Source organism: Capricornis sumatraensis, chromosome 2, assembly GCF_032405125.1.
Source record: "Capricornis sumatraensis isolate serow.1 chromosome 2, serow.2, whole genome shotgun sequence".
In the NCBI taxonomy this organism is placed as follows: Eukaryota; Metazoa; Chordata; class Mammalia; order Artiodactyla; family Bovidae; genus Capricornis; species Capricornis sumatraensis.
In genome coordinates this window covers 49,982,418-50,006,462 of record NC_091070.1, presented here as the reverse complement: position 1 = coordinate 50,006,462, position 24,045 = coordinate 49,982,418, and the positions used below count along the sequence as shown (strand labels likewise).

At 44.3% G+C, this 24,045-nt stretch overlaps 1 protein-coding gene across 1 annotated transcript in view; it reads right to left on the bottom strand.

Annotated features, from left to right (window-relative positions):
* The window catches only part of CGNL1 (cingulin like 1), a 173,582-nt gene that overhangs the window by 18,651 nt on the left and 130,886 nt on the right, over nucleotides 1-24,045 (bottom strand). Inside the window, exons 9-13 of the mRNA XM_068962719.1 lie at nucleotides 14,434-14,640; nucleotides 13,383-13,487; nucleotides 7,393-7,545; nucleotides 6,332-6,502; nucleotides 2,042-2,203 (exon numbers count right to left, since the gene is read on the bottom strand). Coding sequence (XP_068818820.1) covers nucleotides 2,042-2,203; nucleotides 6,332-6,502; nucleotides 7,393-7,545; nucleotides 13,383-13,487; nucleotides 14,434-14,640 — 798 coding nt within the window. The remainder of the gene's footprint in view (nucleotides 1-2,041; nucleotides 2,204-6,331; nucleotides 6,503-7,392; nucleotides 7,546-13,382; nucleotides 13,488-14,433; nucleotides 14,641-24,045) is intronic.

Genomic DNA, 24,045 nt, shown 5'->3' with positions numbered 1-24,045 from the left:
TATGGGAGCCTGCAGCATCTGTAGATAAATATTGTCTCTGCAATTGTCAAAGTTGGCTGACGAGCCTCCATGTGCACCAAAAATAAAACTCATTGAACTCTCGTGAATGACTCAATGTCTGTGAATGCCTTCTCTGTTGTGAGCAAAACCTACAGAGAACCCGAAGACCTGTCTCCCAGGAGAAAACAGGCACCTGAGTTTCTGAGTTTACAAGCTCATTAATGAGAGAGCTCTTGAGTCTAAGAATTAATCTATTAAGTGCTAGTGAAGGAATAAGCAAGATATTAGTCACAGCAGGACAGTCTTGCCAGTGGCCTCTTAGGGGAGAAAGCACCCTCTGGTGTGCCTCACTGGTGGGGTCTTGAGAGCTGTTCATTCATGCTTAATGGAAAAACAGCTAAAATACTGCACAGGGGAAATGAAGCTTAGCTATGCCACTGCTTCTAGACCTTGAGTTAGTAAACGGAATATGTTTTTTATAGTCAGAATATTCTAGAAGGAGATGACCTGATGACTCAATGGTTGACTAACAGCACCTCTTCACAGGGTTCTCTCCCTGCCTACAATTCATACTGTATAGAACCCAGCAGGAGACTTCAGGGGATCAGGCCACGGGTCATTACACCAAAGGTTTTCACATCACTGCCTGACGAAGCTTTAGCTTGTTTTTAACCAGATTGTTTGAGCCGCAGAATAACCACTTCATAGTTACCTGGGTTGACCTTAGTTTGCCTAAAATGACCTCCCCTAATGAGATTAGAACCAGGACACTGGGAAAATATATTGCAATCTTGAAAAAAAGCAAAAAAGATAAAACCATAACCAAGTAATTCTAAGCCTCCAAAAGGGCTGATCTAATAAAATTGTTAATGGTTGAAACATCACTTCCTAGATATAAACCGCTACTAAGTCCCCTGGAGGTTTAAAAGTTATTTCTATTTATTTGCAAAGTAGAATCAGGAATTCCATAGCTTTTAAATTCCAGCTATCTCTTCCTGGCCTTGAGCACTGTCTGACTTTTATCAAAACCTTGACAATGTTAACTTTTCCCATAGGTCTGATTTTTAAGTGTTTCTTTTCCTCTCCAAATTCCACTGGGATGTGGGTGTGTGTGGGAGTAGGGGGTGGATGTTTCTGGTTTGGGTTTGGGGTAGGGTTTTTGGTTTGGGCTGGGTTTTGTTCTTGTAAAGTCATTTTGTAAGTTCAGCTGGACTGATGTTAAGTTTCTTCCTGTCTTTCTTGGTAGAATGTTCAAATTTGGATTCTATTGCCCCCTTTTTTCTAGTGTGTTGTTTTCATCTTGTAAACAGATCACCCCACTGAGCACTTTCTGATAGACTGTCCTGGACTATGTATACACGGTTATCCAAAGGAGACCTAAGCCAGTCTGCTGCTTGTTTTGGCAAAGCTGGACCCTCTGTAAGAAAACACGCCAGAATCTGGGGAACAAACGGGGAGCATGTGGGTGTCCCTAGGTGTTGGGTGGTTTGGACCCAAGGCATGGCTGAGCCCCTCTGTCTTCACAGCCACCTTGTCTCCTTTGCAGTTGGAAGTACTACCCAAAGCAACAAACTATCCGTTGTGCCCTATCTATGTGCCCTTCTGAAAAATCATCAAATCTCCTCTGGATGATTTTGCTTCCTCTTCAAGACAATGATGACACTACAATAAACGATTTCCATCATTCCTTCCAACACTGACATCCTATGAATCTATGAACTACCCAGCTTCTTCTTCAAATCAAGAAGTGACTTTAGGGGCTTTCCTGGTGGTCCAGTGGTTAAGAATGCTTGGGCTTGATCCCTGGACAGGGAACTAAAACACCACATGCCACAAGAGAACTAAGCCCATGTGCTGCCAAAAAGCCCATGCACCACAGTGAAGACCCAGCACAGCAAAAGAAAGAGATGACTTTACAGACATCTGATTGCGCAAGAGAATAAAAAACCAAAGACTTCCCAAAGCCTGAGGTGTGCGCAAAAAGGCTGCTGCTTCCCTTCTGTCCCACGCTCGTCTCCCCAGACCCCGGCTGCCCACAAACCTCCATCTGCTTGACGAGTCGGCCTCGGTCATCCTTGAGGTGACTCTTCGCCTCCAGCTCGTACTCCAGGTCCTTGAGTGTCTGCTCTAGAAGCTGCCTTTTCGTGAGTGCTTCTTCCTGAGCCCTCTGGTAGTCCCGTAGCTCTTCCTCCATCAGGCGCATCTAGAATGAGGAGACACGGGGGTGTTTATCTGGGCACGTAGGAGCACAGAGCTCTCATGAGTACACAGGCTGACCCCGGAGAGGATACAGCGGCTCCCGCTATGCTGGAGGTCAGAAACCCCTGGGCAAGCACCACCTCCCTCTGGGCCTCAGTTTCCTCTTTTGTAAAAAACAAGCCTTGAGGACTTTCCTGGTTTGCAGGGGTTGTGGGTTTGATCCCTGGTCAGGAAGCTAAGATCCCACATGCCTCCGGGCCAAAAAAACAAAAACAAAAACAAAACATAAAACAGAAGCAATACTGTAACAAATTTAGTATAAAGACTTTAAAAACGGTCCACATCCTCCCTCAACAAAAATCGTTCAAAAAGGAAGCCATTTTCCAGCTACAGAGAAAAACCCCATTGGGTTATACATTCAATTCAGTTGATGTTGGCCAGGATTATATAAAAACGGAAAAAAATATCATAGTAGTACAAGCAAACATTGTTTGCTGAAACATTTCTGCTAGATACTAATACATTTGTATGGATGCATGCATTACTGTGTTACAAGGCAAGACATCTTTCTTAAGGCAGATCATGCTCAAAGATACTTGAAAGCCCCTGAACTAAGTTAGCACCTCCCAGAGCATAATCTTGCTCACCTGTAATAGGTTCCTCTCAATAGAGGTTTAAAGTGAAGGGAAAATAAATGCTAAAATCATGACTCCAAAGCAACCTGCAGGCACAAAATCTATTACTATAAACAAATTAAGAGAAAACCACTGCTTTCTAAAAGAGTATGTTATCAGTTGTCATAATTTAGCGTTTTGTCCCTCCACAAGGTGGCACTGAACTGACAGTGTTGAAGAAAGTGTAAGAGACAACGAGCTTCATTCCCAAGAGCTGCCGTGTTTTCCACTCCTCTGAAATCCCCCCAAGGGGACTAGGCACCTCAGCACACAGTAGGTGTTCCTTAAATATCTCTGTGGACTGATTCAGTGAAGGCTGTCTGTTTATTTCTCAGCGTCCCTCCTGGAGGTGGTTCAGGATAACAGGTGGAAAACAGTCTCGGGAACAGACTATATGGGTTATTTTCCTTTATGACAGCAAATGGCAAACTCCAATAAAGAGTAACAGCTTTGGGGCTTCCCTGGTGGTCCAGTGGTTAAGAGTCCACCTTGCAATGTAGAGGACACCGGTTCAATCTCTGGTCTGGGAGTATTCCACATGGCGTGGAGCAACTAAGTCCACAAGCTACAACTACTGAGCCTGTGCTCTAGAGTCTGCAAGCCACAATTCCTGAAGCCCTCACATCGCAGCTGCTGAAGCCCAAGTGCAGCAATGAAGACACAACACTGCCCAAAACACATACATAAAATTATTTTTAAAAACACACTTTGCTGAGAGGCTGGTATGTAATTAAATATTAAAAAGGAAAAGAAATACCAGCCTTTGGGAGTGGTTTTCACAGAAACGTGGGGAAGCCTCAAAGACAATCTTTTTGGGGACTCAACAGGTTAGGCTAGTTTAGGAAGCCCAGAGGGAAGATTAGGAACTGTGTTTGCCTCCTGGAGGCTAACAGGAACACCTGACATGTCTGCGAGAACAGCACAGTCTTGACAAGACATCTCCTGAGAAAGACTAGGCTGGTGTCAGTGGTGACTAAGTGAAAGCACAAAATGAAAATCCTTCCATGGAAAAAGGATGATGAGACATTCTTTGGATACAGAGATGCTCCAGGACATGAAAAAAAAAAAAACTCTCCAAATAAAAAAGTCTTTAAAAAATCTTCTGTGCTTCAGTGTCCTGATTTGCAATATTTTGATAAATATATCAATAAATCTATCTTAACAAGCTGTCCTGAGACTCAAATGAGGTCATACCCTGCCCAAAGCACGAGGGTTTTAGAGTCAGACTGACAGGTAATGGTACAGCTCACATTTCCTTCTTGGTATCCTTTCCAACATCCAGCCCGTTCCTGCCTTTTGATGCCCTCGGTCCCTAGCATCCACCAAGAGCTCTACCATAACCGAGAGTATCCGAGAGGGACATGCACAAGACAATTAGCAGTACAGTGTCTGGAATCATGAAGCAGACAAATAACTTCTGAATCTACCAGTGCTAACTTTAAAAGTAATTAAAAACTGCCCTTGGCGAAGTGGGATTTAGAAAATAAATGAAACAGTGAACTCTAGTCTTAATTCTCTAAAGACGATCTTCATCAGAACTTTTCTAGCTCTGTGTCAAAGGTTAAAAAGGTAAAAGGCCTGTTTCTCTCAAAGTGAACGAGGCAGTACTACAGCACTCAAGTGCAAAGACCCTTGCAGCTTTTCCTGTTTATTGAGAGCTTTAACCAAGTACAACCAAAACGGGACGGAGGGTGGTGAACAGAGTTGAGTTTTTTAAGAATCCCGTGTGATTCTGGCTTATTAATTCACTTTTGTTTCAAACAACTCCATGACTTCAGCACCCTCAGGGTGGTTTCTGACTGTAGTTTCCTTCTAGAAGGAGGAGGTGTCTGTTTCTGCCATTCAGATGGAAACACTGTCTCACAAGGCTAGACTAGTGAGAACATGAAGGAAGTACAGTCTTTGTTTTCATCTTAAGGAATTCTTTTTGAATTACTGCCCTTTTACAAACAACACTGGTCTCCATCTGGCCCTAACTAATCTCTCTGGATCTTAGTTTCCTTATCTAACTAAAGGGTCCCTAAGGTTCCTTCCAATCTGAAGATTTTAGCAGCATTAACCATTATACAAAAAGCAAAAGGAAGCACTGGACAAGGGTCACTGTGACACTGATTTTCTGAAATCAAAGCACCGTACAAATATTTGTTGGTGTTCTGGCAAATATCTGAATCCTCTCACCCAGGTGCTATGAAAATGATTGTTTTTCAGTGCCAAAGAGAACTGTGCTATCAATAACGCTAATTTCCGTTCTTACTAGAAGTCTTATGTCCTGAGACCCTAGACCAGAGGAGATCTGCTATGAGGGTCCTTTCAGAAGTAGTCTAGAAACCTGCAGTAACTATCCATTGTTCTTTCACACAGTTTCAGCCCTGACTCATGAATGACCTTTCTTTGATCATCAAAGATAATAAAAGTTTGTTTTTTAAAGAAAAATTATTTGTTTTCCTATGGCATCTTAGTGCTCTTGGTACTGCTTATGGAAAAAAAAGAAAAGGCAAGCTTTAGAATTATAAGTATTAGTGTTCAGGATACACATATCCTTTGCCATACAGTCTCACGTTACCTCATTTAATTACTGAATCATTATTATTTTGTACACTTTTAAAGATGTAGAAACAGATGCTCAGAAAACTGGAGCAACTTGCTCAAGGTCATCTAGCTGGCAGGAGGCAGAGTAGAAATCAGCTTACATGGTACTGGCATTTTAGAGCCTTCAGCTTTCCATTAAAATAATCAAAAACATTCCCTTTATTATTTACAGTTCTTCAGAAGTCAAGACGTAAGGGAGCTAACATTTGGGTTACTTTGCTCTATTATTCTTAAATATAAAACCAAGAATACACTTTACTACTTTCAGTACTCATAAATTCCTGAAGATTTCTCTCTGTTTCCATTATTTGCTGTTCTGAAACTCTTATCCACCACTTCTACTGCAATGAAAGTCCATGTAATTTTAAGCCAATGGCAAAAAAAAAAAAACCTGATTACTTTAATCTTTGTTCTAGGATTGAATTAAAACATTACCACATATGAATCATTTAGACACAGCTGGGCACACCACTGGTGCTCCATAAACAGTTGCTAAGCTTTTTTAGGCAGAATATCTTGGCTTAATCACACAAACTAAAGTTGTGTCAATTTCACGTCAGAGGCCCTGAGTCCTCTCTGTCTTAGAACGCCATCTGCCCTGATGCAACCATCCTGAGAACCAAGCTCAAATGCTGTCTTAAGAATCTACCCCAGTGGGAATTCCCTGGTTGTCTAGTGGTTAGAGCTCTGCACTTCCAGTGTAGGGGGCACAAGTTCAATCCCCTGTCAGAGAACAAAGATCGAACATGCTGTGTGGCAAGGCAGCAGGAAAAAAGAAAACAAGAATCTACCCCAGCCTCTCCTGGAAGAGTTTCAAAGCAGATTCTGAACACGGGTAAGCCAGGACTGCTCTGGTCAACCATTATTACCTCATCCTGCAACTTCATGGCAGTCAGACGGGACTTTTCTGCCTCTAGAGTTTTCTCCTTCAACTGTCTTTGCATCTCCGCAAGTTCCCTGCGATTTTTCTCCTTGTATTCATCCAGTTGGTTCTGGAGCTCCAGCGTTGATGTGCGGGACACTTCGACAATGTCGGCCATCTGGAGAAGTGACACAGGTGTGAACCCTGCCCCACCCCACCCCCACCCCAGCCATGAGGCTCCATCTGGAGCCTGGGAGTTAGGCCTGCACCCCATCTCAACACATCTCCTCTTCTAGCCCCCCAAAGTCTACAGATCATGGTCTGCCCGGATTAGTCGCCTCTAACATGCAAGTTGCATGGCGACATGAATAGGCCTATTTCTGGAGCTACATTCTGGGTCCTGAGTCCTATTCTCGCTCTGCCACTTAACAACTATACAACTAGGGTATTACTCGCCCTCTCTGGGCCTCTGCAGTGTGCTCATTAAAAACACTGAAGGCATAAGCTATACCTTGGCAGGGTTGTTGTCAAAATTAAAACGATGCAGACAGAATTCTACTTAGATATGAGTGAGCTGGTAAACTGACTGACACAGAGCAGATGTCAGAAACTGGCCAGCGTTCAGGGAAGCTTCTAGAACATGGGGAGTCCATTTGGCTCTGTGCTTTTCCCCTTCTGGATGTTTTAGGGTAGAGGGGAGCAGAGAAGCCACGACTACTGGGCTTTAAAGCTGCCTTTCACGCTCCTGGACAAGAAAGGTGAAGCAAGTACATCGATTACGCACAAAGGCAGAGGTTCTGATTGAGGTACCATCTGCGACATCTGCACTGACAATGCCAGGCTTCTTTGGGTAAGGGATGAGAGGAACTGGGCCCAGGGTCCAGGGGGTATTCTCTAAACTAGTTTCTCTGTAACTGGAATTATCAACAGGCCTGAAGAGCTGCTTCAGGGGATCTGCAAATCCCAGACACATTCACACTGCAGGTCTGCTCAGCTCTGTCAGGCCCTCCAGCATGGTGGGGGGTGAAGGGGCTGGGCCCCATGCCCTCCCCAACTCCTGCCCCTTACCTCCTTCTGCAGTTTCTCAATGGTCTTGTCAAGGTGCCATCGCTCATTCTCCATCTCATTCTTCAGTCTCCTTAATTGCTCCTTCTGCTCGGCCTCGTCTTTGAGCCTCTCAGACAACTGCTTCTGTTCCTGGGTGGCCCGGCTCAGATTTCTCTGCAGATGGCAAGGAAAGGACAGTCCTGTCACCTACCTGCCAGGGCAGCTGCAGGGACGGGTGGCAAAGGGAGTTTCATAGCCACACCACAAAGCAATCAGACCTGCTACATCACTGATAAGGATAAGGATCTAAATAAAGCCATTACAGAGACACAAGGATATTGTCAGCTCTGAAATTTAGGGACCAAAATGGAAGCTGACTTCACCAAAAACACAGGCAGGAATGAAGGAGCAGATAAAGGATGCATTACAGAAATACAGAAAACGGCCAAGGCTGCTGGGGATGGTGATTCAGGATAGTATCCAAAAACCTGGCAGAGCTCATGCTCAAAACCCGCGGGGAAGTTATACAGAAGACTAACTTCGACCCATGCGGCAATTCACATCCTGTGATATACAGCATTGCACCTAATGTTCCAGCATTGTCTCTGCTATGTAGATGGTTCTTACAATTAAAATAGCTAAAAATGAAACTATAAGGAAAGAGGAATTGTCCCATGGGCCAAGATTCCTTGGGTAGGGGGAGTTATAATCAACAATCCCTGAGATGGACTCACACACAGAAGAGAAGGAATCTGGTAATCTACAGGCTGAGGAGCCTGCTGGACAGGAGGTACGTCATAGAAGACACACTCATTAGGAAAAAGACAGATGAGTGGTTACTTAGTGAATCACACCAAATATTAGTACTTCTTACAAAATGTAACATCTTGGGTGCAATATTTCCCCTGGGTTCCTCTGTGGCTCTCATCTCACAACATTATACAGACTGATGTCTTTTATGTAAAAAAAAAGAACATGCAATTCTAAAAGAAAGAAAAAATCCTAAGGTATCTTAGGAACACTATAGTAGCTTCTTTAAATGGCTAAGAATGAAGAGCTGTGGCATAAAGATATCATGAAGGGGCACAGCTTAGAATAGCGGAGCGTAACCCAAACACAGCTAGATCATAAGAAAAATGGCATCAGGCATTGAGGGCTGAATGTGAGTTAGTACAGGTACTGTTTGGGACCTACTCAAGTCTTGTGCCCCTGCAGAGGCTGTATAAGGACAATGGTTATATTTGTACAGTGCTTAACAGGTTACAAGCTGCAGTCACATGCAATAACTCAGGCATTTTGAAATCACAAAGCACTTCAGGCGCTTCTGGTTTCCAAAGGTTTGGAACAGATCCACTGGCCAGCCACATGGCCTGGGGCCAAAAAGCCACCTGTGGAGGACTGTGCTCAGAGAAACAAGCCAGCACAGCCAGGCCACTGCAGTTAATTGCTGCAAGGAACCAACGTCAAAAACAGCAGTTGGGGAGAGCGGATGGAAGGAAGGAGTCAGGAGTTCAGTGTGGGGCAATGAGCAGGACTGAGAGCCACCACGGTCAGCGTGGCTCACACCAGATGGAGGGTCGGGTCAACCCTGGGACTCATGTTTGTGGTTGATTTAGTGTGTCGAGAGCAAGGGGCAGCACACAGGGCAAGGTAAGTGAGGTATGGTTCCACTGTGTGGGAGCAAACTCTCAGGAACAGGTATCTCAGAGTGTCAATTCTTGGAAAACAACAAATACAGAGGGATACCAGCTTCCCTGGTGGCTCTGTGGTAAAGAGCCCGCCTGCCAACGCAGGAGACGCAGGTTCGATCCCTGGGTCAGGAACATCCCCTGGCGAAGGGAATGGCAACCCACTCCAGTGTTCTTGCCTGGAGAACCCCATGGACAGAGAAGCCTGGAGGGCTACAGGCCATGAAGCCTGAAAAGAGTCAAATACGACTTAGTGACTAAACCACCACTCACAGAGGGACATCATCGCCTTCCCGTAGAAATGCCAGGATACGACTCAGCCCCTACCCCTACAGATCCCCCAGCCTCTCTTTCTTCCTTTTGGATTCCAAATCTCAGGGGCTCCAGGCCAAAAGACAAGCCAGCCTTGACTCCATTCAGCCCCCACATGGTGAGAGCTCTTCTGCTTTACCTTTGGCTCAGGATGGGTTCCGCTACCAACACCCGCTTCCCTGGCCCCGGCTCTGCTCCTGTGCTACTGGAAACTCCTGAGACGCAAACAATCTGAGCTGGGCTTGACCAACACACCTCGTCCTAACTTTAACACATACACATTTGCCTAGATAAATAATTTTGCTAAATCATTTTTTAAATATTTCTTGCATGCTTGCCTCTACTGCACAGCAGTAAGATCTATAAAGGCAAGGAAGAGATTTTTTATCTGAGTATGTCTCATAGTCCAGATTCACTATTAGGCATAGGATAAAAAAACTCTGTGGTTGCAAATTAACTCCTATCCCCAAAAGTGATCTAAAGATTTCTTATATCGGAATCACCAAGCAAGGGTGGTGGACTCCTTATATAAAATGGAGAATCTAGCCCTTTCTGATGGAATCACAATTTTTCTTAGAGTGGAGCCCACACATTCGCATTTGAAAGTTTTACCCAGATAATTCTGATATACTCAAAAGTGTAGAAATGCTGTTCAAACAATGCTCTGCCTCTTCAGAGATTCAAGAAATAGGTACTAATAAGTCACTGCTGAGAAAATATGTCCCAAATTCACATGAAAAGCAGCGAACTCGGCAACTCTGCATTTAGGAGTTAGGTGTGAAATGCTCTGTAGCTACAGTGACTGCATTTCCAAGACCAGCCGTACAAGTCTCTTGACCAACACTGGGACAAAATTTGAGGAAAATCTGTCAGAGTGGAGAATCCAGAACACAAGGCTGGTAGACGTACAGTGAGTGCCCTTGAGCTTGGGGACCATTATCTCAGTAGATGCAAAGCCTTTTACTGTATGGCTGAGCAACGCCTCCATCAGTCCGTATTAACAATAACTATGTGGCAGGTGAGTAGAAGGGCTTGAGGGAATGGGAGGCTTGATCAAAAAGAACTGGATCTCAGAGCCCTTGACACATGTTAACCGCGGACTGTGACAAGCGTGGCGGCTTTCTTCTTCTGTGGTCTCAGTACACAGAAGTCTGCTAGGGTGGGAGGTACAGGCAAATAGAACACATATCATCATCACCCTTCCCTGAAGAAAGGAACTATGGCCCCCTCATCTGCAGAAGCCATTTCTCAAGGTAATCAAGAGACATCTTTGTCATGAACACAGTATAAACAGGTTTACACAGCAGCCCAATCCTCACCCAAGTGGTTGGGCTAAAGTAAACCAAGAATAGTATCCCCTTTAAGAACTCCTGCTCTGTCTGACTGAGCCAGAATAAACCAGACCTGGGATTTCTTTGGAAGGAATGATGCTAAAGCTGAGGCTCTAGTACTTTGGCTACCTTATGCGAAGAGTTGACTCATTGGAAAAGACTCTGATGCTGGGAGGGATTGGGGGCAGGAGGAGAAGGGGACGACGGAGGATGAGATGGCTGAATGGCATCACTGACTCGATGGATGTGAGTCTGAGTGAACTCCAGGAGTTGGTGATGGACAGGGAGGCCTGGTGTGCTGCGATTCATGGGGTCGCAAAGAGTTGGACACGACTGAGCAACTGAACTGAACTGAAGTTCACAAGGTCTTCACCTACAATGTCAAGAAATATATTTATCACACATGAAGATGCAGCAGATTGTTAAAGGCACAAAAAATTTGAAATATAAAGTACTTATGTGGGAAAAAGAAAAAAAAAATGTTACTCTCTCCTCTTCCTCTAAGGGTTAAGCTCCCTTTTGACTGTCAGTTTTGGGAGAGGCATGCAGAATGAACTAAAGGAATGACTGTTTGGTCCCCAAATTGAGAAAAAGCAAAGTAGTTTTGAGTGATAGTGTGTTTTTCATAGCACTACTTTTTAAACAAGATAATTCAGATAACGATGGTGAGATTGTTGGACCCTCTTAAAATTCCTGCCGGATTATGTTGCCAGTGGTTAGCACAGCCACATGCCGCCTGAAGCAGTCTCACCATCTCAACACCACTGGGAAAACAGGCCTGAACAAAAGTAACCCGGCGGGGATAATTTTGAAGGCAGGGATGGAGATCTGGAGGAAGAGGCCAGCAGGGATCACATTAAGATCTTTAGACCTTGAGGCCATCATCTGTTCTTTCCACTGAATTAGCTGTGAGCTGCAGATTCACAGCTGGTGAACCACCTCCTTCTGTGTGAAAGTTTCTGGTTTGATAAAAGGATGATAAAGACAGAGCCTGTAGCAGCTGTACCCAGAGCCTGGTGTGGCTATGACACAAAAGTGCAGATTTTTGCCCCCACAGAATACAAATGTTTTTCCTCTTTCTGTCCCCAAGCTCAGAGATGTAAACCCTGCACTTTGACTGCTGGGTTGTAGCCACCACAAGCCTTAAACAGCAGCGCAGGGCAACTGCTGTTCACACAAAATCAACCGAACAAGGGTTAGTAACAAAAGATCTAGATTAATAAAGAAAGAAAAAGAAATCCAAAGCTAAGACACCAAAATGAAGAAAATACAGACTTTACTGCATGCAAGAACAAGGTCTCTGTCCGAAGCCAAAGAGAAGGTGCAGATTTGGGGGTGAGGGCTCCCGAGCTGTGGCTGACCTGAGTGAACCCCGGTACACCCGCCTCTAGCCCTGAGGAGATGATGGTGTTTATGAAAGGAAAGCTGCAATTGGGCATTTACAAATTTGAATCCTGACTCAGCTCCTGACACTTTTCATGTGCCCCTGCCTCACCCTCCCTTAAAGACACACAAGTCCTAAGGAAACACTTTAACAGACTCCTCTAAGACAGCTGCTCAAAACAACTGGCTTTTACCTCCTCAGAAACTCACCTGAGGAATGCATGATGCTGCTGGTTCTTTAAAATTCCAAGGCAGGTAGAAAGAAGGACATACCTGAATCACACTGAGGTCACTGGGCAAAGTCTATTCAGAACCTCAGTGCAGACTTTGCCTTTTTCTTTTTTTTTTAAAGAACATACTTCAAACAATCTTTCTAACCTTCAAATGGGAAAAACTAATTTTCTAAGAATCTGCTGATTTTGAATACAGATAGCTATCCAGTTTCAAGGAAATGACTGCCTCGGGCTTCGTTTAATAGCCCTCTTGAAGAACTGTGCTCTGAGGCATCCATTTGCCCAGAGGAGAGAGGAAATCGGCTTCTGCCACAGAGCGACTCCACAGTGCCCTGGGGACTGATTCTGTTGGCCTTCTCACACAGTTCACATTTTATCTTTGGAAAGCTGCCAGGCTCTTCCATGTCTGGAGGACTTCTCAGCCCCAGCACTACTGAAATCTGGGTGCTTCACAGCTGTGGGGGTGTCCTGGGCTGTGCAGGATAGGGAGCAGCAGCCCTGGCCTCCAATCACGTGATGCCAGTAGCATCCCCCCAACCGTGGCAACCAACATCTCCAGACATTGCTGCAATGTCCCCCAGGTAAAAAAACACCAGTCTAGGGGTTTCCCTGGTGGCTCGATGGTAAAGAATCTGCCTGCCAATACAGGAGACACGAGTTCGATCCCTGATCCTGGAAGATCCCACATGTCGCAGAGCAACTAAGCCCTGTGCTCCACAACTACTGAGCCTGCTCTCTAGAGCCCAGGAGCCACAACTGCTGAAGCCCAGGAGTCCTAGAGCCCAGGCTCCACAACAAGAGAGGCCGCTGCAACGACAAGACACAACTCGAGAGTAGCCCGTGCTCACCACAACCAGAGAACAGCCCACTCAGCAGCAAAGAGCGAGCAGCCAAAAATAGACAAATAAGTGAATAAAAAGAACCCCTGGCTCATAGAGACAGTCAGAAGTCCATGATGGTTATTATGGAAGGAGCAGCCTGGAAGGACAGGACCAGTGGCGATCTGGACATGTCCCTCCTTCTCGCACTTCCTCTGTCGGGGGATAAGGACCCTCAATGCCTACCTGAGCCTCTTCCAGGTCAGTCTGCAGGGCCCTTTTGGCTGACACGGCTTCTTTCTCTTCCTTTCTTGCATGCAGAAGGGCCTCTTCTAATTGCCGAGTTTCTCCCTACAAAGAAACATGGAGTTAATGCACACTCAGATGGGTGCTGAGCCTAAGAAGCTGACTCAGCAGCATGAAAGGCAGGCAGAGGACATCCACAGACATAGCCAGCAGGGGCTACGGTCACCATACACCTGTCATGGGCCCACAGTAGCACAAAACAGATGTGTGTGCCTGTCTGCAGTGCCATTCTTAACCAGAAATGAACATTCAAACCAGTCATCTGAAATGATCTGGAGGAAGATACAGATATCCACCCTCAGCACAGGAGCATCAGCAACAACACTGAATGAACTCTAGTATGAATCAACTCAGTACTCAAGTACTGAATGAGCTCAGGCACACAGTCTGAGAAAAAGCTTTTCAGGTGATGTTAATGGTGACCATTTGGGAAACCTCTGTTAGAATACCCCTCCCATCACTTTTATTTTCTCTCTGTTTATTGTCAGCTGCCATTTCTCGCAGCTATCAGTGCGTGTCTCTTGCTAACGGTCTCCCACTGCTAGAGATCTGGAAAACCAGATAACTGATCTGGCAAAACTTGCGTGACCTCAAATCCATCAACCAACTGCTAAAAAAAGAAAAAACAGTCACGAGTGAGAGTGGGCCTGATGTTAGAGTTAAGATGCCCTTTTGGGGTGTCTGGAGGCCTCGGCTCAGTGTGAAAAGGTTGAGCACACCTGATGTCTGGGCGAATGGGGACCCCTGTGCCTGCACCTGAGCTCCCCACGCCAACTCCATCAGACCTGTTCCAGGCCTGTTCAAAAGCCGTCTCCCATTTGCACCATGCACAGAGGAACAAAAGCAATGGTTTACAGACAGGCAGTCACAGCCACCTTGACCTTTCCTACTTGATTATGATAATAAATCCCTTTCAGCTTCTCAAGTCACTCACACAGGAAAGGAGGATCCGTGGCTGCCAAGCCCAAGCTGGGGGCACAGCAAGCCTCACCTCACACTTCTTGAGCGTCTCCTTTGCTTTGGCCTCGTCATCTTGAAGGTCAGCAAGCTGCCTCTGCAGCCGAGCCACAGTGCGCTCCAGCTCTTCCACACTCCCCCGCAGCTTCTCGTTCTCCTCCTGCAGAGCCTTCACGTGCATCTCTGCCCCCACCTGGGTTTGCTCTGCAGTACTGCTCCGACTGGCCAGGACCTCGACGTTCTGGTAAAGACGTGGAACAGGTGAGCATGAAACCATAGTCAAGGCCCAGCTCCCAGCTTCAAGGATGGCTGACATTTTTTAAAACCCACTACGTTCTGGGCACCATGCTAAGCCAGGGATCAGCACCCTACAGCCTACAGGTCCAGCCCACCACCCGTTATTAAAACTAAAGTGCCAGGACTTCCCTGGCGGTCCAGTGGTTAAGACTATGCTTCTAATGCAGGGGACGCAGGTTCAATGCCTGGTTGGGGAACTAAGATCCTACATGCCACAGAGCAACCAAGCAACTAACTGAGCCCATGCCGCAACTACTGAGCATGTGCCCCCGGGGGGCCAGAGCACTGCAACCAGAGAGAGCTCGTGCACTGCAACAAAGATCCTGCATGCGACGACTAAGAACCAGTGCAGCCAAATACACAGATAAAATTTTAAAATAAATCAGGCGTTACTGGAACTCTGCAGCATCCATTTGGGGACATACTATCTATGGCCACTTTCGTGGTATAACAGCTGTGTCAGGACTTGGGGCCAAAGTTTAAAATTTTTACTATCTAGCTGTTTACAGAAGTTTTGCAGAACCATACCAGTGTCCTTGACATGAAATTTCAACCTTTTAACAACTCTAGGAGGTGGTTGCTATTCTCTTTTTTTTTGCTTCACTGGGTCTTCATTGTGTGCGGGCTTTCTCTAGTTGTGGCAAGTGGGGGCTACTTTCTAGTTGTGCTGAGCGGCTTCTCATTGCAGTGGCTTCTCCTGTTGTGCAGAGCACAGACTCTAGAGCATGTGGGCTTCAGAAGTTTTGGCTTGTGGGCTTAGCTGCCCCACAGCTGGAATCTTCCCAGACCAGGGGTCAAACCCATGTCTCCAGCATTAGCAGGCAGATTCTTAACCAATGGACCACCAGGAAAGCCCAGGTGGTTACTCTTCTTAAAGACAAAGAAACTGGCACTTGGGTAGACTGAGGAACTTGTCCAAGTTTATGTAGGAGGAAATGTATTCAAGCAGAACAAATCTAGAACCTAGTCTTATAACCACCAGTGAGTTTGCTTTCCTGATCCCTAATCATGTACAGCTCTTGATGAAGGGCAATTTGTGCTTGTAAGTTTTTTTAAATGTCTAACATAAAATGGAAATTAAAATATGCTTAAATTATGATATAGTTCCTTGTGCAAACTCTAGGTAGTCTCATCTGAAAATGAGAATGTGCAGCCCACAATCCATAACTGAAAGGAATGGCAACAATTACAGAATGATTACTGTTAATTTCAGATATCACATGGGCTTTTATTTTTTGGCTCGGCATCTTAAAAGTCACACATCTTGGAGTCTGAAGTCAAGTGGGCCTTAGAAAGCATTACTATGAACAAAGCTAGTGGAGGTGATGGAATTCCAGCTGAGCTATTTCAAATCTTAAAAGATAACGCTGTTAAAGTGCTACACTCAACATGTCAGCAAATTTGGGACACTCAACACTGGTCACAAGACTGGAAAAGGCCAGTTTTCACTCCAATCCCAAAGAAGGGCAGTGTCAAAGAATGTTCAAACTACTGGACAATTGCGCTCATTTCATATGCTAGTAAGGTTATGCTCCAAATCCTTCAAGTTAGGCTTCAACAGGACATGAATCGAGACCCTGGTGATGTACAAGCTGGGTTTAGAAAAGGCAGAGGAACCGGAGATCAAATTGCCAACATTCAATGAATTATAGAAAAGGCAAGTGAATTCCAGAAAAATATCTACTTCCACTTCATTGACTACGCTAAAGCCTTTAACTGTGTGGATCACAACAAACTGTGAAGAATTCTTCAAGAGATGGGAATATCAAATCACCTTACCTGCCTCTTGAAAAACCTGTATGCAGGTCAAGAAGCAACAGTTAGATTCAGACATGGAACAACAGACTGGTTCAAAATTGGGAAAGGAAAATGAGAAGGCTATACACTGTCGCCCCGGTTATTTAACTTCTATGCAGAGTATAGTATGTGAAATGCCAAGCTGGATGACTCACAAGCTGGAATCAAGACTGCCAGGAGAAATATCAACAACCTCAGATATGCAGATGATATTACTCTAATGGCAGAAAGTGAAGAGGAACTAAGGAGCTTCTTGATAAGGGTGAAAGAGGAGAGTAAAAGGGCTGGCTTGAAACTCAACGTTAAAAAAAAAACAACTGAGGTCATGACACCCACTCCCATCACTCATGGCAAACAGAAGGGGAAAAGCAGAAGCAGTGACAGATTTCATTTTCTTGGTCTCCAAAATCACCGCAGACAGTAACTGAAGCCATGAAATTAAAAAATGCTTGCTCCTAGGAAAGAAAGCTATGACAAACCTAGATAGCTTAATAAAAAGCAGAGACATCACTTTGCCACAAAGGTCCATATAGTCAAAGCTATGGTCTTCCAGTAGTCATGATGGATGTGAGAGTTGGACCATAAAGAAGACTGGGCAATGAAGAATCGATGCTTTCAAATTGTGGTGCTGGAGAAGACTCTTAAGAGTCCTTTGGACTGCAAGGAGACCAAACTAGTCAATCTTAAAGAAAATCAACCCTGAATATTCACTGGAAGACCTGATGCTGAAGCTGTGTTCCAATACTTTGGCCACCTGATGCAAAGAGATGACACACTGGAAGAGACCCTGATGCTGGGAAAGACTGAGGGCAAGAGGAGAAGGGAGAGACAAAGGATGAGACAGTTGGATGGTATCACTGCTCAATGGACATGAGTTTGAGCAAACTCTGGGAGACAGTGAAGGACAGGAAGTGCTGCAGTTAATGGGGTCACAAAGAGTTGGACAAGACTTAGCGACTGAACAGCAACAGCCTAACTTTCCCATCAAGAGATAAGAGACTACAAAGATACAGTTAGCAAGGGGTACACACGTAAGGATAAACGTGTAGTTCAAGGGCATAAAACTAACAGTCCAAAACTCAGCCCGTCCACTGATTCTCAACGAGCCAAGCCAAATGCAAAAGAATGAAGTTAGATCCCTTTCTTACACCACACATAAAAATTAACACAGAATGGGTCATATACCTAAATGTAAGATCTAAAACTATAAATCTCTTCTAAAAGAAAACACTGGAGTAAATATCATGAGCTTGAATTATGTAAGGCTTCTAAGATACAATACCAAAACACAAGTAATAAAAAAAAATTAGATCTTATCAAAATCAAAACCTTTTATGCTAATGATAACAAGAAGGTGAAAAGATAATCCACAATAAGAGAGAAAATATTTACAAATCATATATCTGATAAACAACTCATATTTTAAAATACATAAAGAAATCTTCAATAAAAAGACAACCCAATTTTTTTAATGACCAAAGGATCTGAACAGACATCTTTCAAAGAATATATATATATATATTTCATATATATGAAAGAAAAAATGAAACTTAGTCACACACTCATGTCCAACTCTGCAATCCTATGGACTGTAGCCTGCCCGGCTCCTCTGTCCCTGGAATTCTCCAGGCAATAATACTGGAGTGGGTTGCCATTTCCTTCTCCATGGGGTCTTCCCGACTTGAGGATAGAAACTTTTCCCCATTTAAGAAAAGAAATGTATTTTTAAATGCTTAGTGGGAAGGCATAGACTGAGTTCTGGTTTACTGATACAACTCTGAAGAGAACTTCAATTTGCTAGCATAAATTTTCACTCCACTCTCAAGCTTCTAAACAGTTCCTAAAGTCCAACAAGTACATGAGAAGATCCTCCTGGTGGTCTAGTGGTTAAGACTCTTTGCTTCCAATGCAGAGCATGGGAATTCAATCCCTAGTTGGGGAACTAAGATCCTACATGTCATGCTCTGAGGCTAAAAATAAATAAAATTATGTTGTTTTTTTTTTTTTTTTAAATAACAGCTAATGGTGGGGAGGATAAAGAGAAATCAGAACCCTCATATGATGGTGGTGAGAATGCAAAATGGTGTGACCACTTTGGAAAACAGTTCCAAAAAATGCTCAAAATTTTAAAGGGTTATCATAAAGTGACTTTGCTCAGTTGTGTCCAACTCTTTGTGACTGCATGGACTGTAGCCCACCAGGCCCCTCCATCCATGGAATTTTCTAGGCAAGAATACTGGAGTGGCTTGCCATTTCCTTCTCCAGGGGATCTTCTCAACCCAGGGATCGAACCCTGGTCTCACGCATTGTGGGCGGACGCTTTACCGTCTGAGCCACCAGGGAATCCAACAATTCCACTCCTATATATATATACCTAAGAGAAATGAAAACATACAGCCACATAAAAACTTGCACAAAAACTCCACAATAGTATTGCTCATGGTAGCCAAAATGTGGAAACAGCCTAAATATTCCTCAACTGGTGACCGTGACCGTGACCATGTGTGTTCACTCAATCATGGCCAACTTTTTGCAACCCCATGGATTATAGCCCACCAGGCTCCTCTGTCCATGGGATTTTCCAGGCAAGAATATTGGAGTGGGTTGCTTCTCCATGGGATTTTCCCAACCCAGGATCGAACCCATGTCTCTTGAGTCTCCTACATTGGCAGGCAGGTCTTTACCAGCTGAGCCATGGTCTGTCCATATGATGGAATATTATTTGGTCCTAAAAAAGGAATAAAGTACTTATACATGCTACAACACGGATGAAGCTTGAAAACATTATGCCAAGTCAAAGAAGTAATTCATAAAAGGCCACATATTAACATTTATATAAAATGTCCACAATAGGCAATTATATAGAGATGGAAAAATAAATTAGTGGTTGCCTAGGCCTAAGAGATAGAGAAGGCAATGGCACCCCACTCCAGTACTCTTGCCTGGCAAATCCCATGAATGGAGGAGCCTGGTAGGCTGCAGTCCATGGGGTCGCTAGGAGTCGGACATGACTGAGCGACTTCACTTTCACTTTCACGCATTGGACAAGGAAATGGCAACCCACTCCAGTGCTCTTGCCTGGAGAATCCCAGGGACACAGGAGCCTGGTTGGCTGCCGTCTACGGGGTCACACAGAGTCGGACACGACTGAAGTGACTAGCAGTAGCAGGCCTGAGAGAAATGAGAAGACTGGGAGATGACACCTAAAGGGTACAGGATTTGGAATTAAAATATACACACTATATAAAACAAATAACCAATAGGGATATACTATACAACACAGGTAACTATATGAAATATTTTAAACAACCTATAATGGAAAAGAATCTAAAATAGAATATACCTGAATCACTGTGCTGTACACCTGAAACTAACACACCATTGTAAAAACACTAATTCAACAAAAATTCTTAAAAGTCAGGATATGGTGCATAGGAAGTTAAATACTATACAACATATGATTTCATATACTATTTTAAAACAATGTATGTATCATATATATATATATATATAATTTGTCTCTAAAAAGTAGAGGGTTTTGTTTCGGGGTGATGAAAATGTTCTAAAATTTTAGCGATGACTGCAGAACTCTGTAAACATGCTGAAAGCCACTGGTTTTGCAGTTTAAATAGTCAAATTGTATGCTAAGTATCTCAATACAGCTGATTTTCAAAAAGGAAAAACAGGATGAAGGAAACCTAGAGACTGAGTCGGAAGGAGGGGATGGAGGATCTGAGGTCTACTGAGGCATCATTGAGAGAACAAGAGGCTTAAGATCTTTGCCTCAATTTTCTGGTGAAGGCAAGAACACATACACGTGCAGTCCATGATCTTCCATTCCCTCAGAAATCTCAGGAAGAGCAAGGATACTGAAAACCAGACCTGGTTTAAGCTGGATTTGGGCGTATCTGGCACCCTGACACGCTAGATAAAGGACCCTATGCTGTACTTTGATGTTTAGATTTCGGTCTTTTCTCTGTTTGAAAGCTGCAGGACACATCCTGAGTCCATTCATTCATCTCGGGAGGATGGACCAGGCAGGTTATCACTCGGCATCTGGCAGCAGGGTCTGCCCTAATCCCAACTCTCACGTTCACAGGCTGAGTGTGACTCTACAGGAGCATGTACGTGTTGAGGTGCTTTGTCCTGTTTTGACTATTTGTAAAATGATAATGTGTTTTGCTTTACGTCTCCATAGTGTGGCAAACCACATTATGTATACAAATAAATTTAACTTATGCCTCCCTTGGCAAGACTTTTCACAGCCACTCCCCTGTTCCTGCCCCTACCCTACCACCACACCGCCAATCCACGATTTCATATAAAGTCCACAGGATAAGACTGCTTTTCCTGAAACCAAACCTAATTCACTTATAGCAGTGCTGGAATCTGAAAGAATAAAATCACATCCCTTTATTCAAGGCAAGTCCTACATGCAATTTCTTCTCCATGACTTCCCAGGAGAGACTCCAAAAGCTCTTCCAACTCTGAACTCTCATCTATGCAGATCTTTTCCAAATACTTCAGTCTGTATCTCACGACTGTGTCAAAGGCAGGAGAACTCTCCCAGGACCTGAGTCAGTAAAGATCTACTTTGACATGTCACTGGGGACAAACAATGCTGACCTCACTGGATTAACTAATTGCCAGTACTTTGTTTCTGTGATTCTTTGAACTCAGGTGTTGGATGTCACAGCGAAAGCAGGGAGGATGTTCCATCATGTGTGTGTGTTCAGTTGTGTCCGATTCTTTTGCAATCCCATAGACTGCAGTCTACCAAGTCTCCTCTGTCCACAGAATTTTCCAGACAAGAATACTGGAGTGGGTTGCCATTTCCTCCTCCAAGGGATGTTCCCAAACCAGGGACTGAACTCGCATCTCTTGCACACCGTTCGTAACGTTTTCATTTAGCTGCATCATGTGCTCTATGTAATATCTAACTGTAAAAAAGATCACATGGATTTGTCTTTTAACATCTTATGTATTATTCATTCAGACAAGCCGTAAGAAATAGTTAACGAATATCAACTCTAATTCCACTCCAAAAGGTTGGAAACACTACACTAGGTCATCACCACAAAGGCAAAAATAGCAGATGTTCTCTTGTTTTTCAAGGTTGAACCATTCGTTAAAACTGCCTGGGAGCATTTCTTCACCTATCAGGCGGCCAAGGTCAAGAGGTCGGAGAACACAGTGTGTGGTGGTGTAAGGAGCAGGTTCCCTCATCCACAGCTGCTGGGGCTAGAAACTGGGATGAGCTCCTGGAGGGTGACTCAGGGGCATCCATCAGGAATATAACGTACCTTTCCTTTGACCCAGCAACTTCTCTTCCAGCACTTACTTACCCTACAGGTGTGTAAAATGACATATAAACAGGATTATCAATAGCAGCACTATAATACTGACAGACTGAAAATAACTAAATGCAAATCGATCAGGCACTTGTTATATAAGTTACATCAGTTCAATGATATCCCGTGTAGGTGGGGAAAAAAAGGTGGCGGGGTGGGGGGAGGAAATAAGATCACACAAGGAGCATACAGTGCACAGACTTGTACACCTGGTGTGCTTCTGTCTGTATAAAGACGACTGCTGAGAGCCCCCTGGACTGCAAGAAGATCAAACTAGCCAACCCTAAGGAAATCAACCCTGAAAATTCATTGGAAGGACTGATGTTAAAGCTGAAGCTCCAATACTCTGGCCACCTGATGCGAAGAGCCAACTCACTGGAAAAGACCATGATGCTGAGAAAGACTGAGGGCAGGAAAAGGGGGTAATGGAGGATGAGACGGTTGGATGCCATCACCAGCTCAATGGACATGAGTTAATGGACATGGACAAACTCTGAGAGACAGTGAAAGACAGGGAAGCCTGGCGTGCTGCAGTTCATGGGGTTGCAAGAAGTCAGACACGACTTAGCTACTGAATGAAAAAAAATAAGGGGTAAATATGTATTTACTGGGTTACACAAGAAACTGGTGACTCCGGCTAGCTGTAAAGAAGGGAAGTGGGGCTATGAAAAAAGGCAGAGAGAGGTAATCCATTGCAACCCTCTTATAACTTTTAAATTGTGAACTATGGAAATTCAAGAAATATTTTTAAATGTTTAAATAAATATAATTTCTGTTGAAAAGATGAACAATGGCCATAGGCACTTGGAGGACAACTACCTCTGCAGTCCAGTTCTCACCTCCTCCGGCCTCTAGAAAACCCTCTCCCAGCAAATTCTCAGATACCTCCAGGCCATGAAAGATTGTGGAGCAGGAGCCGGGGAGCAGCTGTACAAACAGAGCAGAGTGCCAACTCTCCCACGCTGGTTTACATAGTTAAGGAATTCCTTTTCACCACATATAGCTGGGAGAGTGGAAAAGGCCCACATGGCCCAGGACTTGCACTTACATGAGTGCTTCTCCAAATTTTCCACCCCAGCAACCCCAAGGCAGAGAAGTCCAACCTGGGGTGATGAGAGACACCTGAGGGATGCAGAGGACTGTGTCTAAGGTGTGGGCTTCTCCATCCAAAATGCATGGGCAATATGCAATCGACACTGTGAATTTCATTCTACTCCATGTCTCTTTATATTGAGACACTGTGTTCTCGGTGTTCCAGGAAGACGGGCCACTTCTCACCTGTAGCCATGGCAAGCACTCTCCCCACCCAGCACACATACGCATATCTCAGTCTGAATAACACAGACATAAATCACCTCAAGAATGCAATGCTCAGTTTGTGCTTCTAGGAGTGTACAGATGGAGCTGAGGTTTCTGCAGTGAGTTGACCAGATTAGACTCAAATCCAGGCTGTCTCTCTTCCTGGGCCCCTTTACAGGGCCTGGCCTCCTAGAGCCTTAGTTTTCTCATTTGTAAAAGAGGGAAGAGGTTACCTACCTACACTACTGTAAGTAGCTAGTAAAACTAAGCAATGGCTCCTGTGGCTGCCAAGATGCAAACCAAGCCAACAAAACCCACATTTATTTCTCACAAGGTCAGGACTTTGTCCAGCTGGTTCTAAATCAAACCCGGCTTCAGACTGTAACTTGCCCATTTTAACTAGCTCAATATCATGCCTATAGATTTCTCAAAAGAGAGAAAAGAGATCTTGTAACAGTCTTTCCAGTGCAACTGTACTGCACAAATTACATGACCCCTTATTTTAAGGGCAAGTCAGGTTTCTTGGTTGGCTAATTCATTAAAAATTTAGCCCCATTTCCCAATCAAGGATGCTCTGGCAAACTGATGGCAACTAAGAAAATTCTTCCAAACAGACAAACAGCATGTTTCAACGTGCAACTCAGCAAATTTAGATGAATTTCTACTACTTCTAAAATAGTTGACTTTTAACCATGCGCTCTAATTACTGATTTAAAGGGGGGGGGTGGTGGTGGTTGGAGGAGGAATATATAACTGTTATCTACACGCACACACACACACACACACACACACACACACAGGTGGTGGTTGGAGGAGGAATATATAACTGTTATCTACACACACACACACACACACAGCAAAGCCCCAGTCTTTTTGCCTGGTACCACCATTCATTGCAAATA